This window comes from Gymnoscopelus microlampas (genome assembly GCF_963454915.1).
Source record: "Gymnoscopelus microlampas genome assembly, chromosome: 6".
In the NCBI taxonomy this organism is placed as follows: Eukaryota; Metazoa; Chordata; class Actinopteri; order Myctophiformes; family Myctophidae; genus Gymnoscopelus; species Gymnoscopelus microlampas.
Window position 1 is genome coordinate 40908745 of NC_139943.1, and position 19296 is coordinate 40928040.

The window sequence follows — 19296 nt, forward strand, 5'->3', positions numbered from 1 at the left end:
AAATGTGTAAGTCAACAGTACAGCTTTGCACCATCAGTCTTTGCTTAAAACAAACATTTTGAAACCAACACTTGATTAGATTTACATTTCTCATAACCTCCCAGATAGGTTTGGATATTTAAATAAAACCTTTTCATAATATGTCACTTCCTTCAGATGTAGCATGTAAACAAGTGTACTTGATTGGAGATTCTTACCCAAACTGTGTCCTTTTTATGCTCATATATGGAGTTCCATGATGTCATCAGTACTGTATGCCCATAGGCCTATATGGCCATCTATGGGCATATCGGTCCGATCGGCTGTTCTGGACAACTAACAGTATATGTCTATGGGCAGGGCAGGAAGGGTTTGGCCTTCTGCCCTTCAAAAAATGATATGCCCTGGCCCCTGAGGCTACAGTGGCCTTGATGCCCTGTCCTATGCTGCCCCAGCTGATTTCACATTTCTCTCCTCTTGTCTCTTTCTTGTAGTCTTCACAGACCACTACATCCTGCTTCTGTAGAACAGGACGTGAACCATTTGTGGTCAGAGAAGAACACATACACCTGAACTAGGCCCTTACAAGAGCGTAGAATTGCCGAAAAGGAAATTAAAAGGATGATCAAAAATAGTTACATCTAATGTCATCTGCTGAGGTGCAAATGCAACTCAGACATTGTGACTTCTGAGACACTGCGTACGTGACTGAACAGAAAGAAAAAAAGAAGAAAAAAAAAGAACAGACATAAGTGTTAGCCTACTTGAACACTACCTATAACATTTAAGCTGATACATTATCTTTGTGGGGTTTACTCTCCTGATTGGATAAACATTTTCAGTATCCTGATTTTTTTCTGTTTACTAAAGAGCTGGAGTGATGGAACAACAAGACTGTACTTTAACTTTTTTAACATAACATTTTTTCTTTTTTTCAAAAACGTAGTGCCTTTAATGTACATTCAAATATAATGTACATTTTTTTCTAATAATAACATTATTAGAAAAATAAGGACAGGAGCTAAAATACAGCTACAGATAGGGATACGAGTATTGCTGGCTAATGCATGTTTGTGCGTGTCATCCATCTTAATAGACTTTTCACATCATAATCATCATCATCATCATCAGGAGCAGCATAATAATAATAATCATCATGATCGTCATCGGTATTCTTGGTTTTGTTTCTGAAGAAGTACTCTCATAATGTATTGGCATCATTTAATTAGGCCCATCAAGGCAAAGGTAAATCGCATAGACTTTTTTGGTGCATGCTGCTGCACTGCACAGCGCCACAAGCCACTGTCTAGTGAAGTCTATATCCCATAGCCTAAAGAGACCTCCGCTCTGTGACTGGGTAGTTGGTTGTCAGGGCAACCGCGGATGCAAGGAGACAAAACATTTTGTTCAAATCAAATGTGTAGAAAATATAGATGTATATAATAATATGACCAATAATTACAGGAATAACTGGTTAGTCAACATAATCTAGCTCTAGTTTAAATTCATTTGGGCCATTTTGTTACATTAACCACTTTAACCCTACAGCATCCTCAAGAACTTTACAGACAAAAACGCGAGGCATTGTGAGCTTGTAGATCGGATATTTTTGGCAAAGAGAGGGGGGAAAACTAACTAAGTACAGAGTGAAAGGTCAAGTTGTCTAAGTATTTACGTTTTAAGTGGTTAGATGTCTAAAAATACACATAACATGAATCTAACACTGATGATAGTGTTGTCAAACAATTCTTATGGAGCTATCTATGAAATCTGTGAAAAGGTTTAATCCGCAACAGAATTGTATACAATATAGTGGGGGTCCCTGCTTCATCTCTCTCTCAGAGAGGGGGTCCTTGGTCTGAAAAACGTTGAAGACCCCTGCATTATAGAGTTTACGCAGACAGACAGTAGTTGCTTGACAACCAACCAGCCAATCCCTGGCGCCACTACTCATCAAACCACCCCCCCGGGCAATGGGAACTAAACCCTTACCTTATCGAAGAGAAATCTGGAGCTCACACAAGGCAGTCGTTCACACACATAGTGTGCGTGTACAACCATTGCCCCATGGCGGTGCAGAGCAGTGGCGCCGTGGCGAGAAGCCTCTACTCGGAATAATCGGGAATTTGAGCTAGAATCAACAATCTACCAAGGGAAAAGGCCGGGTAAAAAAATAATGCGTTTTGACAGAAAATCCGGCGCCTGTCATGATTCACTCGTGCCTTTGAGATTGAGGAGAAGAACATCGTCAGGGAGTCTAACATCGTCAGGGAGTTCACACGTCCCTGTGCGTCGACGAGGGACGAGCAATGTTTATTCTTTCCAAGTCGTAGTTTGTCATATGTAAAAAGAGGAAAAAGAGGGTGTGACGGACAAAATATCAGTGACAGTGATAGAAGCGACGCCAAGGGCACCGATCGATGCAGTCTGCGGGGAGGAGAGAGCCGCGGTAACACTGACTGTCTTCCAGCCGGCCGGGTCATCATCTTCTCCTCTCTGGAGGGTTTTTTCGCAGCAGTGCTTCATTCAATCTGAAGTGCTGGAGCAGCAGCGCTGCAAGGATGCAGGTGAAGAAGCACCGGGACTCGGACAACAGGAGCAGCGGAGACAACATACTGCAGCCCGATGACCCCCACAACAAGAAGTCATGCTTCTCCAACATCAAGATATTCCTGATAGCGGAATGCGCGCTGATGTTGGCACAGGGCACGGTGGGAGCATACCTGGTGAGTAGATTATTACATACTAGACTTGCTGGGGGGAGGGGGGGGGCTGGGGGGGGGGTGCAGACTAGAGTCTGCAGACCCAAGTGGGCTGTATAGGCAACTGCTCGCGAGACGTCGTTTTTTTTTATAAATCAAGTGGTGGGTAATGATCATTACATACATACATACATACATGAAATGATCACTTCTCCCTTAGAAAGGTGACCCCCCCCCCTCTCCCTCTTTACCCCCCCCCCTTTTTTTCCCTACTCTGTACATATAGGGTTTTATATTTGTGATGATATTGATTTTTGGTGTTATTTTTATGCTATGTCGATGAATTGCATACGTAGGACCTCAATGGAAACAAGTCCACTAGGGACTTTTTTTGTGTAAATCCTTTTAGACCCAAGTGTATGACGTGCTGTTTGCATTTCTGTCTAATAAAGTATTCAATCAATCAGTCAATCAATATAGCCTACAATGCAAAGTCATACGCAGCTTTATTGGATTTGGATTGTGCTTGCATGATAGTTGCTTGATGCACTACAGTAATCAAAGTACTGTCAAACGTGCCACAGACACAGACAGTACAGTATGTGTGACATAATGACATAAGTAACCGGCTAGGTGGGCTTGTTGTGCTGCTGCCTGCTTCTATACAGCTATGGTATGGCTGGCTCTCCCCAACCCAACAGACAGGCAGAGCTGTTCTATCGTTTGAATGAATGGCTCATTCTAATGTAATTACACGTGCAGTGATTCTGCAGCCTGCCTGCCATTAGCATCATTTGAAAATTATTTATTTATTTATTTTTTACTGCGGTATTATAGACCAACAATGAACGGGTAACCTAGATGCTGAATGCATGGTATTGGTGTTGAAGTAGAAAATGATAATAATTATAGGCTAATAATTATAATAGATAATAATAGTTAAGTGCCATGTTGCCTTTTGGAAGAAGTAGCCTATTGTAATTTAAGGTTGTTTATTTAATGTCAACATAGGAATTTAGCCTACTGAAATGAAATGCGTGAATATCTACAGTAGCATATCCACAATATAAAAGGTGAAAGCACAAGATAGGCTACATACAAGTAGCCTAAACATGTATTGTACTAAAACATGTCTAGCATTTTGGAGAGCAAGTTCATGCCACCTTTTATATAGGCTAATTTAATAGTTATACAGTGTTAACCATCACCAAGGTCAAGGCACCATACATTGCAATTTATAATGAAGAATTTAAGACTTTATCCTTCTATTATAATTCCTTCCATTGTTTTATTCTTTTCAAGTTAGTTTTTCTGTATTAGCTGCAAGAATCATTGTCAATGACACGTCTGATGAACATGACATAAGTGATACAAAACATTTTGTCCCTTAGTAGCCTGCGTTTATGGATCGTATCTTAATAACCGTTAAGTACAACAATGCATGCAGTCAAACATAAAATTAATACATTTATACATTATTTTGAAAGTCACCTCATATTTATATGCACACTTTCAGAAACAACCCCCAATATGACATTTTACAGTTCAAGTTAAACTCATACAAAACGCCTTTATTGTTCTTGTTTATTTGTTCTGTGAGTGTTAACTTTCTAAGAAACATTTTGAGACTTTCTGTCTACATTTCTGTCTCCATCAAATAGCCTGAAGTGAAATGTTGCAATATTTGGAATGCAACACTGTCCATTCTGTATGGAGCCTCGAGCTCTACCTTGCACATTACATTGGAGAGGCAGGGCTGCCAGGGCAGCATTTTAACAGTCAGAATGTCATCCGGCTGGAAGAGAGACTTGTTCGTGAGAATCTATCATTTATGTCTTATACACAGAAAAGGGACAGCAGCTGTGTTGTTCATAACAACCCTCCAATTTTGGCCACCTGCTCAAACATGCCAATTTGAAAAAGTAAACTCGGGGCATGAGGTGAGGATTGCAAAATGATGGCCTTGGGTGTGAGAGGAACAACACGATTTACCTTGGACAAACACATGAGGCTATTTGTTATGCTTTATTATTGTAAACACAACAGTGTTACCGTCAATGGAGCTGAAGCTGCCGCGCTACATGAGCTATTGTTGTATCCATGATTGGATTGATGGGACTTACAGTAAGAGTGTGCAGGCCGTTAAGGGCCAAAACCCAAGTGCCACGGGGCGTGCTCTCCATTAGTGGCTTACAGCAGCACAACTTACTCATCTTAGCAACACAACAATGTTGTTGTTCTTGTTATTACTGGAATGCAGTCGAATGCCCACAGAAGAACCAGTTTAACCCATTAATACCTGAAGCCGATTCTGCAAATGTCTTCTAAATCTCAACAGTATTCTGAAAAACATATGTTTCTATATCAGTGGTGCTCAAACTTTTTCATGTCAAGGACCCCCAAAATTATATGTATTTGTCTGCCGACCCCCATCTCAAAATATGTTGTTCCAGGAACCCCCAGAAGCAAAGATTTGAGTTAAAAATGTTTGCTTTAAAAGAATATATATTCAAAGATTTGCACATCTCGTAGCGCGGCACTCTGTGCCGCGTTGTGTAATGTAAAAAGGATCTTTCTTCATAAGCACTCTCACAGTTAGATTAACACAGAGGCAAACTCCTCGGTTGTTGCAAAAGGTTGTTGCAAATTGCAAATTGGGATAGCAACTTTACAAGCTTGCAACACGTTGCACCACTGCGACAACAAAGTATATAGGGTGTAAGTGGTTAACTCTTGTGAGTGTACAAATGGAGCCACAGGTACATTTGTTTAGATCTGTACACTCAAGAGTTAAATAACACTGAGGATTTTCTGTGTATTTGCTGTTTAATGGGTGTTTAAATGATAATGTGCATTTATGTTTTCCATTCCATTACACATGAACTTTTAATTCAAATTATTTATTTACATTTGTACATTTGTCATAGAAACTGAATTAGCATTTACACATTTCAAGTCCAGGCTAATGCACAATAAAATCCTCACTGTTAATTAAACTCTTATGAAAGTGTAAACTCTAAGAATGTTTACACTTTTGGAATTAGATTAACACAGGACTTTATTCTGTGGCAATGTATAGTGACGTGGACTTTGTGTCTCACAGTACACTACTTACAGCTAAATCTTTTTTTTTATGCATCCACTATTGTCCCTCTACCCTCTAACTATCTTATTCTTTGACTGTCACGGTATGACTATCAGATTATAAGCCCTTGCACAAAGCAGGAAAGAACCTGAGGTGGATGTGGACTTTTGTTTGGAAAAAGTCTGTATTTATATCTCAGGAAACTGGAATTCAATGTGCTTATACAGGAGGCATGCTCCTGTTTACAGAAAGTATTTTGGAATGTATTTCGATTGCCAGTGAAGGTGGTCTTATCTTGAGGCCACACATTGTTAATGAAAACAACTGGAAAAAATATTTTACTGGTTATGTAAGCACACAATAAATCTAACAGTTGAGAAAGTATTTTCTCAAATGACTGTTTAGACCTGGATGGGTTCGTATTGGCAGTGGCACCTGTTTAATCTAACTGTACTTGCCTGTATAAGTCTGTAAAGCATGCATTCTCTTATTGTGTTGTAGTCTTCTGCTGTTTAGACTAAAAACCAATGTGATTACAATCTGGATAGGCCAAAAATCTGATCTGAGCTGTCGGTCTAAACATAGCCTAAGACAGTGGTTCTCAAATCTTTTCATGTCAAGGACCCCCCAAATAAGGTATTATTTTGGCCACAGACCCCGATCTGAAAATAGTTTTTGGCAGGGAGCTGGGGACCCCCATACAAGATTTGTGTAGAAACAAAATTCAAAATATTCAAAATAGTTAAGATAGAGATTGTAGATAAAAAACAAAACAAAAATCATTCTATAGTTAAAGTGGTCAAACTGATTCTAATGCTATATTAACTCATTTAGCTGGGGACCCCCTCAAGGACCCCTGGGGGTCCTCGGACCGCTCTTTGAGAACCACTGGCCTAAGAGCAGAGGTACAAACATACTTAATGTGGGAAAAGGGGGCTTGGCCCCCACAAATTAATTACATCGCTGAGCTGGGAGAAGTAGCTGACTACTGTGCGTCACACTGTCTGAGACCTGGGATAATGGAATTGGATCGGATTGGGTGGTAGCTCCCATCCCTCTACTGTACTTTGGTGCACTGTTCAACAGCGAGTGTTATGCCTATAATTTATGCTTCATCGCGTGCCAAAATAGCCAATCTACAAGCTCACGATGCGTCGCATCCGCATTGCGAATCTGCTATTTAAGTATAAATCATGCCTTAGGTTTAGGGCCCGGTCGCCCGGGGGGCGGCGCAGTGGTAAAGTAGCTGCCCCACCACTGCGGAGTCCAGGGGTTCGAATCCACTGCGGTGCGTCCGGCTTTGTTGAGCGTCTATACGAACATAGTTGGCCCGTGTTCAGTGGAGGGAAGCCGGGCAGTGAGGATGATATTTGGCACTGCACATACTGTACTCCTACGGGCTGGGGTGGCATCTGTCAGCGGGGAGTGTTGGGTGGGAGGAGTGGGACGAAGGCTCTACGTCCTCCCGGTGGGGGCTCCTCACTGTCAGGTGAGCCAGTAGGTTACAACAGCAGTGGCAACAGACAGAAATGTGTGTGGGTAGAAATCAATTGGCACTATAACTAAATTGGGCAGAAAAAAGGGGTAAAAAGCAACAAACAAACTAAAAAAGATTTAGGGCCAATACCCCCCCTTCGCACTATCCCTCTAAGTGCCAGTGTTTGAAACGGGACACTTAAGTTCTGAACTTCAATCTGTTCTTCTCCTAGTGGCTGTTTGACAGATGAGGAAATATTGTAACTATGAGTATCAATTTTCTCAAAGAAAAGAATTATTTTCTCAATATTAATACCAAAAGGTTAACCACTTGAACCCTAGCATCCCTATTCCTGGGGAGAACATTCTGCAAAAACAGCCGATCTACAAGCTTACAAACACATGTAGATCCTCTACTTTCAGTGAATACATTTGGTGTAGAGGAAAATACTGCGAGAGGATCTGGTAGGCCTTGGGGGACTCTGCTTAATGAAGTATATAGGGTTTAATGTTTTCACTTGTTTATAAATTGTTCCTCATTTTCTGCTCTGTATTTTATTAGTTGCATGTTTGTATGCTCCAAACAGAAGGGTTGCTGGGTAAAGATGCGCCCTACCCCTCGATGCACGTAAAGGTGACTCTCCACCAAACAGACTACTTCTTCAGACTACAACAGACTGGCAGTCTGTTCTAGTCGGAAGTAAAAAACGTTCTGCGCAAAATTTGCAAACTGTCGGCACATTGTTGTGCGCATGCGTCAGAGGAGATCACATGAAATAACTCTGTAGTAGTCTGCAGAAGCCTGCAGCGCTCAGGGGGCCGAAAGCTAAGGCAGCATCTTGACCAAAACAACAAAACAAACAACAAGACAGAGCATTGTTGCGCAGCGCTAGTCACAGACGAGACGTAGTAATGCTTTGCTTTGGAGTTGATCGGTATCAAGAGTTGAGAATATGGTATCTAGTTCAAAAGTGCGACGGGCAATGTCTCTGGCTTATCTAGGCGTACTCGTGCACCAGAGGCAGAGGAGATGTAAAACAACAAGCTAACATCAAGATAAACAGCCAATCATGGTGCTCTACGGAGCCTTTACCACCCTCTCTCCCCCCTCTTCACCACCCCACGGCTATCGACGGGCTCTAACTGTCGCAACCTGACCGAGCATGTTCGGCCGGCGTTCGGCCCTATCCTACAAGTCCCGACCCGACGACACGGCAACATTTACAGATTTTCAGCAGCAGACGCTTTCCAACGCCTTCCGCGGCCGACGTCGGCGCGGTGGAGAGTTGCCTTAAGGAACGGGACATATTTCCCTACCGGGTAGGGCCAAGTGGTAGGGTGAGAGGGGGGGGGTGCTGGCCCTTAGTCTCTGCACAGAGCACAAGCCTTAGTACGGTGTCAACCGGTTGCTTATGGTTGGCATTTGTTCTGAGGATGGGAGGGATATGAGGGTTTCAAGGCCAACTCTCCATGGTTCCAGGAATGTTTGGACTGGGAAGCCACATTGTCTACAGTAGATGCTGCTGTAGAAGCTTGGATTGAACTCTCTTTCTTTCCCCCCTCTTGCATGGATGTTTGATTAATAGCATTATTGAATAAAAAATAAAAATAAAGTACTGCCGAATGAAGTCATTTGCATACAAAACCTCTAAACATTCCGTGAGTCGGCATAATCAATCTCCCATTCGCTTTCTGCTGAGCGACTCAAGATTTAACATTTTGATGACAATGGCATTTGTGAGATGGGAGACAGGAATGGGATAAAGCTCAAAGGTGCATTCAAAACTGTGGATTCATAAATGCACAGATACCCTTTTTTATGACCAATCATCTCACTATAAGACCCACCATTATCACAAACGTATGTAGTTGTAAAAAAAAAACATGTTTTTATTTATGTCCTATAAATCCGTGTCTGTCATGGGGGTCCATGATAATCAGTACATGGGCTCTGTGTCTCCAGAGGATCCCACTGTAACAGACCTCAGTTAGAGTGGGATCCTATGGGGACTTGGGGAGACACAAAGCCCCCCACGCCCCGAGGTACCATGGGTATCTGGGGGCTCCTGGGGTAGGCAGCTCAAAACAAGAGTCAGTAGCAACAGCAGATGTTCAGCATTGGCAGAGATTTGTCATATTTTTCGTAAGCGAAACCCTCAAATGCATGTTCCTTACAAATAGGGCACTATTTAAAAGGCCAATAAACAGATTTCCAACGGTATAAAAGTTATTGCCAAAAAGCATTATTACGACAGAGAAATAATATACCACACACAAATTTCGGAACTTTTTCTTTTATGTTTATGTGTATATATATATACTGTATGTTGTTTTTTTAATGCATTTTTGTATTTATGTTAAAAATATACTATCAAAGCATTAACGCAGAAAAGTAGTAAACTTCACAAAAAGGCGGCACAGTGCCTACAAAACACGTCCTGTCTGATCGGGGCCCAAGCCAACCAACCAAGCTCAACATAGCCTGGTGGGAATTGCCAGGGTAATGGTCATGGAAAATAGTCATGCCCTTCCCAGGGCAGTTTGGGACTGATCTGAAAATAGTATGAGAATTGTTCAAATGTGACATTGTGGTTCACATGGGGCAGCAGTTTGTTCCCAGATATCATATCACACAACACACACGTCACATGTTTGATCACGTCTAACTATAGCTGATCACCATCCGGAACGCCCAAATGAGGTGATATAGTATTCGTGTTCTCCGTTTAAGTCAGAAGTTGTGGTGCCCCCACCTATTTCAAAGAACGGAACAGGAAAAAGAGAGTGCTTGCGGTAGGCAGTTCAGTAAAGAGCTGTGGGAGTAAATGTCGCAGTGCCTTGGTTAATCAGAAACAGAGCAGTGGATCCTGAAGGGGAATGCCTCTTGGCAGGGAGGAGGTTTTAACTCAACCACAATGTGGAACATTTGAATAGCGCTGTGAGTCAGTATGTTCCAAAGGAGGAAAAAAAAGTGAGGGCTTGTTCTCAATATTGTGGTATTTTCATGCAATGTGAAGCTCATCTCCTCAGGTCGAAACTTATTCACATCATGCCACCAGATGTGAAATTCCATTTGTGAGGAAAAAATTAAAAGTTATACTTTACCTTACCTTACTTTACCTAAAAGCTAATTATTTAACTGATTCTAAAATGAAGGGAAATCTTTGGGTTTCTGTGCCCTGTTTTGATTTTGCATCCGAGTAGCATTTTCACTCCATTGAACATCCCATGACCCCGAATAACTGCATCATTATTGTTTTTTTAATTTCTTCTAGGTGAGCGTTCTGACCACCCTGGAGCGAAGGTTCAACCTCCAGAGTGCCGACGTCGGGGTGATCGCCAGCAGCTTTGAGATTGGTAACCTGGCTCTCATCCTGTTTGTCAGTTACTTCGGGGCCAAAGCCCATCGGCCGCGGCTGATAGGCTGCGGGGGCATCGTCATGGCCCTCGGCGCCCTCCTCTCGGCTCTGCCGGAGTTCCTAACGAAGCAGTATGAGTATACGGAGATCATGTGGCGGACTGAGTCGCTGAGCCGCGATGTCTGCTCCAACACCAGCAGCCAAGCGGCGCAGCAGGCAGAGAACAAACTTTGTGCCAACAAGGCCAACACCAACATGATGTACCTGCTGCTTATCGGAGCCCAGGTACTGCTGGGGATCGGGGCCACCCCGGTACAGCCCCTGGGCGTGTCTTACATCGACGATCATGTGAAGAAGAAAGACTCGTCACTCTATATAGGTGAGCCATTCATTACAGGCCAGATAAAGTATATTAAAAAAATAAAAGGCAAATAGATGGCTATCACACTGGCATTTAACAATCGATTTGTTACAGCACACTTATCTCCTAAGGTAGTTACAACAAACAGAAACATCACAGCCATGGATGTGCATTGAAATCCTCAGTGTTCATTTAACTCTGGACCCATTTGGGTGCATACAGTGTTTACACTCTGAGAGCGTTTATTTCATGCGCTTAATTCACATTAATTGAAACTGCTGTTTTGACATGAGGACATCCACACAGAACATGAATGTAACAAGGTGATAAAGCAATGTAATATGTTTTCAAAGCAAGGTCTATTTTACCGCGAATAAGCATCAACCTGTATGAAAAAGGCATCACCAAATGAATAGTTTGATATGAAATGTTTGTATATTTGTATAATTCGGTCAAACTCCGAGTTACCGGTCTATTTGGATCAATCTGATTCTTTATACTCTCCGAGTTAAATGAACACTGCAGATTTTACTGCGTTTTTATGCTGTCCATTCACTGCCAGCAGGTGCAGTGCATGCCGCCCAGCCTTTGTGTCAATACAGTGTGTGTGTGTGTATGGGGTGCTCTTGTATTGTAATTGTACAGTACTCTGCTTCCCTTTGTCTCCACACTTTTTGTCCATGTGACTGCCAGGTGAGCAGATCTAGCAGCTTTTTAATCTCCATTACGATGCTTCTGTTGGCAAGCGGGACAGATAGGGGTTAAATATCTCTACTCCCCTCAATCCCCTCTCAAAGGCAAGATGCTGCTGATGTGGCTTTTCAGGGCTTAAAGGTGCATTCAAAGCACTTTCTGGCCAGATTCAAATATTATACTGTGATTGCTGGGGATATGTCTATGGTTTGCTGTCGTTGGCTGAATCTTGGAGCCTCTTTTGATATTTATATCCCATTTTGTAAGTAGTTCTACTAAATCACTTGGATCAGCTACAGTGGTTCTCCTTTGCTTCATCCACAAATGTTGCATGAAGGCTTAATTTCCTCCAAAACATCAAACTACACCCCTGTAAGAGAATTACTGTGCCATTAAGCCACACACCATATGCATAACATTACGTGATAGAAACTTGCTTTGAAGATCTGTCGTCAAGGTGACAAAGGATCATATCCAACGCATAAATGGCTTGTGCAGCCTTTCTTCTTCCTTCCATTTTTCTTGTTAACGAGAGGGCTGTTACCCGGGAAGCAAGCCTCAGCCACAATTCCATATAATAGCTTTGCTTGTGTCTGTGGGGAACCTGGCTGCAATTTGTTGTCCAAACCATAGTGCACCTGCCTTTGATGGGAAGAGACAAGGTGTGTCAGACAGTGTTGTGTGCGCTGTCCGATAGAGTGCATAAATAGACAATGAGTACAGAGACAGATTAAAGCCTTATACTTATACATTAGGTATGTTGTATGGCTGCATTGCAATGCTTGCCAAAATGTTCAATGCCGAAGCAACACAAAGTATCGGTTTAATTTAATACACATACACACACACACACACACACACACACACACACAGCTTTTGAGTTTCGATCCACATTTCACATGGCTGCATACAGCATGGCTGTCAGTTGACAGTCAAATACAGATGTGACCTGGCGACAAAGTCAGCGGTGTTGTTGTCTTATCACAGGGCCAAATCTGATCACTTTTAAAATATTTTTTATTTTTAAGCCACAACAGCACGCTCCGCTTTGCATAAACTTTTGGCACCACCCACCACGGTGGCTTGTAAATCGTGTACAGTAGAATGCTGACTCGCGCTGATTGAAGTTTGGCAAGGGGGGAGATTTGGTCCTGTCCTCCCTGATAAGCTACAAGGAGAGAGCTAGAGGAACAAACAACCGGTGAGGAGTGACAAACAATGTGGTATTGAGTTGTGCTCAGCTGATCGTTCTAATCCCCATGCTGCAGGCGTGTCATGTGCCCACTGCGGCCATGAATGGAGTAGATTGTCTGAATTTCTGTAAGATTTCTTTTCACTCCGCCGATAATGTATTCTGATTATTCGTCCCTGCGCACACACACCCGGTTCCACATTGTTGCAGCTTTGGGGCCAAGTTGTGTTTGTGCAAGCGTGGTCAATTGTTTGCTTGTTTCCTGTTTCCAGCTTTCTCTTAGGTCTGCAGGGCATGACACCGGGTTTTATTTCCATTCATTATTCATGTAAAAGAAAACAATGCTGAAAATAAGGAGGTGTTATCGTTTTGATTTGGCACTGATCTTAACCAAAGTCGGGCTAAACGCTGCATCATTGTGGGTATTTCGAAAGGCCCATGATATATTAAAGTTATTATCACAGTGATTTTTGCCCCCAGAGACCATCATCCTCCTTTAGATGCCCTACAGCCTAGAAAGCTCTTCTCATTTCCATCTCTGTTTATATTCGTCAGATGATTGGAGAGGGCTTGACAGGGAATGCTGACTTGTTGGAAGAGGCATAGTAAGAAAGAAATGAGAGAGGGGATGACTGGCAGAATCCGAATGGGTGAAATTCAACCGTAGCACATGATACTCAGGAAAGGAGAAGACAGACGTAAAGACGAACGTGTTAAGGAAAGCTTCCTCTGCGATGTGTCACTATGAGCTATCTCCTACTGTGACATTGCCGGATTATGACTGCGGCGCTACTGTACGTGTTGCTCGAAGCATGAATATTCAGCCACAGCTCAGAGGAACACTTATGCACAGCGTTTCGGAGCCCAGGTTTTTGAAGTGAAGACACGGTTTATTTTAATTAAATGGGTGATGGTATCGTGTCGTTTTTGGGAGATCAAAGTGAAGATCAAAAACATCAGCATTGCTTTCCCATTACAATCCTTGTCCTGGGAATAGTTGACGTCGCCTCCCCCCCTTATATTGTAGCAAGATGTTGGCTGCTGCTGCTGATGTCAGTGTATATTTCCCCCCAGCCAAGTGTTATTGTTATAATTAGTCAGTGAGCTAAATGTGCAGGTAATGGGCGCATGACATCAGAGGAGGCATGGCCCGCCCTGTTACAGTATTGTGTGGTGAGAGAGAGAGCAGAGAGCCTTGGAGAAGAGCCATAATTACAGAGTAGGGCAGGAATGCCAACCAGCCAGCCAAGAGAGGTGGGCTGGAGTGGCCATGCATACCACACACAGCACTGTGAAAAACAACTCACTTCTCCACATAGTGAAATCCTTAGTCTTAATTTAACTCTGTACATTTTGCTATACATGTCTGTACACTCTGCTATGCATGTCTGGACACTCTCAGAGTTTACAAATGGATAAATGAATACTGAGGAGTTTACTGTGCAGAGGCCCAGGGCTGTATCTGTCTGCCTCTGTCTCCGCCAAATTTATTGAGTATGCATGTACAGTACCGCCAGACGCGCCTTGCTGCTGTTTAAACAGTAGGAAGACAAGTTTAAACGGTGTCTTTTCAACCTGCGTCCTCTTCGTGTGTGAAGACATTTTGCAGAAACGATTTCCACATACCATATGTTTATTACAGAACATGTAATTGACGTGTTCTGCATGTTTTGTCTTTTGTGTGAAATTTGTTCATGTTTTAGCAGTGGATGTTTTCATCTCCTGTACGTAAAGTCGTGCGTTTACTAGAAATAGGCTAAGATGTCATGATCATTTATCACCATCAACAATGCTTCATACTCAAAGCAATGACAGATTTAAGCAACACAACTGCATGCGATCGGGTTGTTTTGATGTGTATCCTACGTCTAGACGTAGGCACTAGGCAGTCATGTAGGGCCAAAGGAAACAAACCATTGGTGAGTTTGCGTCAACAGGATTTCCACGCCCACTCCCAGTTCGTGACCTTTCAATAGCCAATGCTAAATATGTCCCTTCCCACAGGGCCCGGGCTTGCAAAAATATACTGCACAGGACATGCATGCACAGAGCAGAGCTTAGAAGTGACGTCGCACACGTACGGCAGAAACCCCGTCCGCTAGTCTCAGCAAGTCCCATGGCCTTGGGCCTCCAGCATTTTGAAAGATCAATAGAGACGTCATTTAGGCCTACAGTATGGTATACACAGTCTTCACCATGTGCATACATTTCTGACGGAAGGGATTTGGAAATACATAATCTTTTCCAAAGCAGCTCATTTTATTTAACCACTCTCAACCTGGTGTCCCTATTTTGGGCATGTCATTATCGGCGACCATTTATTGAAATTTTTCAAAAATGGCAGAACAACAAGCTACGAGCTTTCAGATTTTCGCAATGCAACACAGTTGTACCAAAAAGTATAAAATAGGGCTTAAGTGATTAAAGGCCCAAAAAAAACAGACACACCTCTGTTGGTGTTGTACACTCTTTGAGGCCTAACCGTACCACTGACAGCTGTCTCAGGCCTCAATAAAGCAGCAGCTCTGAAGAATGCACTGTCTGTTCCAGGCGATGGAGTGCCATAGAGTTTCACTGGCCAATACAAAGCAGCAGCTGACACACACACTCGCGCAGGCATTTGCATTTGCACATACGCATATGCTAGCACGCATACACTTACGCACGCACACTTACACTGACACAATCCATTCCACCCATGCAAAAGCGCACACACACACACACACACACACACACACACACACACACACACACACACACACACACACACACACACGCACACACACATTATTGCAAAGTGTACAGCCAAAGTAGGAATGACAGGCTCGCTGTGGAAAAACAAAGATACTTCTTCTCATCTTCTCATTGTGGGCTGGAAGATAAGTGCCCATACCTAGAGAATTAAAAGACTCCAATGTGGCTTTCACTTATTTATTGTTTTAGGGTCTAAACAATATGATGTCACAGTAAAATAAATTATTCAGAGATTCTGCAACGTACGGTGTAGCCTAGCGTCTGAAGACAGTTTTGCACTTTCTAAGCCTCAGTGCTGGATTTTTTGTGTACTGCATTGGACCTTTTTGGATTATAGCAAAAATGTAATTGTGTATTTGATGAAGTTATGCTCGGTAATCTCGTTGAGGAATGTGACTCGAGCATCGGGGTCGCATTTTGATAAAGCGATGGCAATAGTTTGCCATGGCTGGCAAAGGCCTCGGAGCCATTCTTGAGGGACTTGTCAGCATTCCTGTTAAAATGCCCACGACTCCAAACAGTCGCTGCAGTTGGGCGTGTTTATATAAGCTACTTAAACTCAGCGCATGTTAATGTCATCTTGAAGGATTAGACTCTAAATGGGTTTTTCCATCCCTGCCATAAGCTGCATGCTGAGTGTGCCTAGCAACACCCAGTTAGTTTTTATTTCAAGACAATCAACGACATCATCACATCTCTATAATGAACTGTGTGTGTGTGTGTGTGTGTGTGTGTGTAGGCGTGGAGGCGTGGAGGCGTGTCGGTCCGCAGTAGTATTCTATACCACTCCCAGATTGGCCCACAGACACTTAACAGTGTAGGGCTTGTATGGTGGCTTGAACACAGTGGCTGCACTCAGCCAGGCTGGCTCCCCGTGCTATTGTAGGACGTTGGTGTTGTTGGTACTGCAGGAGACAGAGGGCGGGTAACTGGTGATTAGCTCGTATCCGACTGGTCATTGTGGTCAACAACATGGCACCGCCGTCTCTGAGGCTAATTAGCAATTATCCCCCAAATACTCTGAGAATAAAATCATGTAAAACAAATCAGACAGGGAAGTGATCCAACAGAGGCCTAATGCTAAGCCAAGGTAAAGACGTGGTGATTGATGAATGGCTCCCCTAAATGAGAGAGCGCGCATTCAATTTGGGTGGAGAGAGTCATTATAGATGGCTGGTGCCTAATTCGTGCCCCGTCGTACAGCCAGTGGTGGAAAAAAGTACTCAAATGTTTTACTTGAGTAAAAGTATCAACGCTTCAACTCTGTTACAAGATCTACAAGCTCACAACGTGCGTTGTGAGCTTGTAGATCTGCTATTTTCAAATAGCCTAGGTATAAATATAGGGCCAAAGTGGTTAATTTGTGTTTTTATAATGTAATAATATATCTGCAAATTAACTAGTAATTTAAGTTTTCAAGTAATTGTAGTGGAGTAAAAGTACAATATTTTCCTCTAAGATGTAGTGGAGTAGAAGTGAAAGTATAGACAATTGGAGCTACTCCAGTAAATTGTACTTAAGTACAGTACTTGAGTAAATGTACTCAGTTACTTTACACCACTGCGTACGGCACACAGAAAATAGCGGATCTACAGGCTCACAACAACATCGTTGCATCCGTGATGCGCCGTGAGCTTGTAGATTGGCTATTTTGGTGTGTGACACTGTCACACAACGAAGGATAAATCAGGATTAAGTTGTTGTTACTTTGCCTTCAATAATGTCATCTGTCTCATCTCCAGGCTGCTAGTCATCCTCCTGGTGGAATATTGGCTAAGTGAAGCACCTGCCTCGTACTCCCCCAGTACATCTGCTGTTTAAGAAATTAGAATTGGATGTATGCTTGCATTTATGATCATACTGCAAGACATGGTTTACTGTGGGCTGCTTACAAGCTCTCCAGGTCTGTCTGTAAGATTTCCGTTTGGCCTGACCAAGTTGAAAGTGTGACAGATTGTGGCATTCAACTAGTTTGAAGAATGAAATACGTCCACTTTGTTTTGGTCACACATCAGAGTATAAACAACATATAAACATATAAACAACTATAAAATATAAAACAAGAAAAGACAATGATAATTTGGTAAATGTTACGGATGAATTCAAATAAAATATACAAAAAAACTACAACAAACAGTTATATAGATACAAACATCTTATCTTATAAACATTTAATGATTTTCTTTTATACAGGTGTGGTGCAGAAATGATTTGCCTAATTAAACTGTATTGGTGCCACTATTTGCTTAGTAAATGAAGTCTCATTGGAGCGCTATAGCTGGTGTAGCAGAGCCTTTGGAGCAGCTGACAATAAACCAACTTTATTATCACATCACACGATTACAGGTTTAATAGAGTGGCTGAAATTCTTTTTTGTATGTGTGCAAGCTCTCAATATCGCAGTTACAGGACGAACAGGGAAAGAGAGAATAGAGAAGAAAGGAGCAGGACACAGAACATAGCTGATCTACAAGCTCACAACGTGTCATGATGCGACGCGTTGTGAGCTTGTTGATCTGCTATTTTTCACTTTTTTTAAAATAATTGATCATTAGTCGTAATCAAGGCAAAGGTAAAATAATCGTGATATTTATTTTTAAGTCATATTGCCCAGCCCTAGCAATAACACTACGGTTTAAAAACAAGGAAGTTGACTGTGTGTTTAATTGCTCTGTGTACATAGTAAAGCTGTTCCTCATATGCAACTGTAAATTCCTGGTTATTATATCTACCTTTCCTACCTACCTAAATCTTTTATTTGAGGTATTAAATTAATATTAATTACCCTGTTACTCTGTATTTACTCTTATTGGGACTTATTTGGTGAGATTAATGGTAGGTTTGTGCAATTGTTTTGCAACTAACTTGAAATTTCAATGATTCCCACATGGTTACTGCAAAACAGCTTTCATAGCTTTTTATTTGCTTACTTATTTATTTATTTATTTATTTATATTTATTTATGGAAACTGCTGCAGATTCAGTCATTTGGGACTATGATCATCACAAAGACATGCTGCAAAATCCTGGTGCAGCACGTAGGACCTGTAGCATACTGTGTATATACGATGGGACCTAGCCGCAGTCTGTAGTTCGAGCAGGTCACAGAAGAGAGTAGCTTTAGCCAAGCCACTTACCATGTGACCGGCTCATCTCTTATCTCTGGAGAATCTGGATGTTCAACAGACCTCCCCCATCAATGCTGTGAAGGCCGGTGGCCTCTGTTGTTGTACCTGTCAGAGAGGGTCTGTGGAGGTCGATTTTGGATGGCAGTAAATAGGCCAGAACTCTGAATAAAATGGGTCAGTGTTGAACAGACGTGGCCGTAAGCGACCCACCGGACCGGCTCTCACCAGAGCATGCAGAGCCGTCCGTATGTTGAAGCTTCTGACTGTTTGCCGTGAGCCCATCGCCCCCCAGCTCACCATCTGCAGCAGTGGAGACCTGTCCCAGTAACCTAAACCTGAGCTCCCCGCAGTGTGTCCTACTGCATGCCTGCCTGCTTGCCTTCCAAGACGTGGTTGAAGCATCAGTCTTTGTCCTGTCACTGTGACTACAGTATATGGCCATGGACTTTGTCTGAGCCTTGGAGCTGCTGGCTCAGGGAAAGGTGCGGTGGTTACTGGGATCGGAGCACGGAGGCAATAGCCTCATCATTTCCCTCTGTGTCTCCAATCCCTGTGGTCTCAGTAAAG

At 42.6% G+C, this 19296-nt stretch overlaps 1 protein-coding gene across 2 annotated transcripts in view; it reads left to right on the forward strand.

The window, feature by feature from the left end:
- Window positions 1-2014: 2014 nt before the first annotated feature.
- The window catches only part of slco3a1a (solute carrier organic anion transporter family member 3A1a), a 47494-nt gene continuing 30212 nt past the window's right edge, over window positions 2015-19296 (forward strand). For both annotated transcript variants that reach the window (XM_084059049.1, XM_084059050.1), the window contains exons 1-2: window positions 2015-2705; window positions 10518-10980. In XM_084059049.1, the coding sequence (XP_083915175.1) occupies window positions 2541-2705; window positions 10518-10980 (628 nt within the window). In that variant the 5' untranslated portion in view covers window positions 2015-2540. The remainder of the gene's footprint in view (window positions 2706-10517; window positions 10981-19296) is intronic.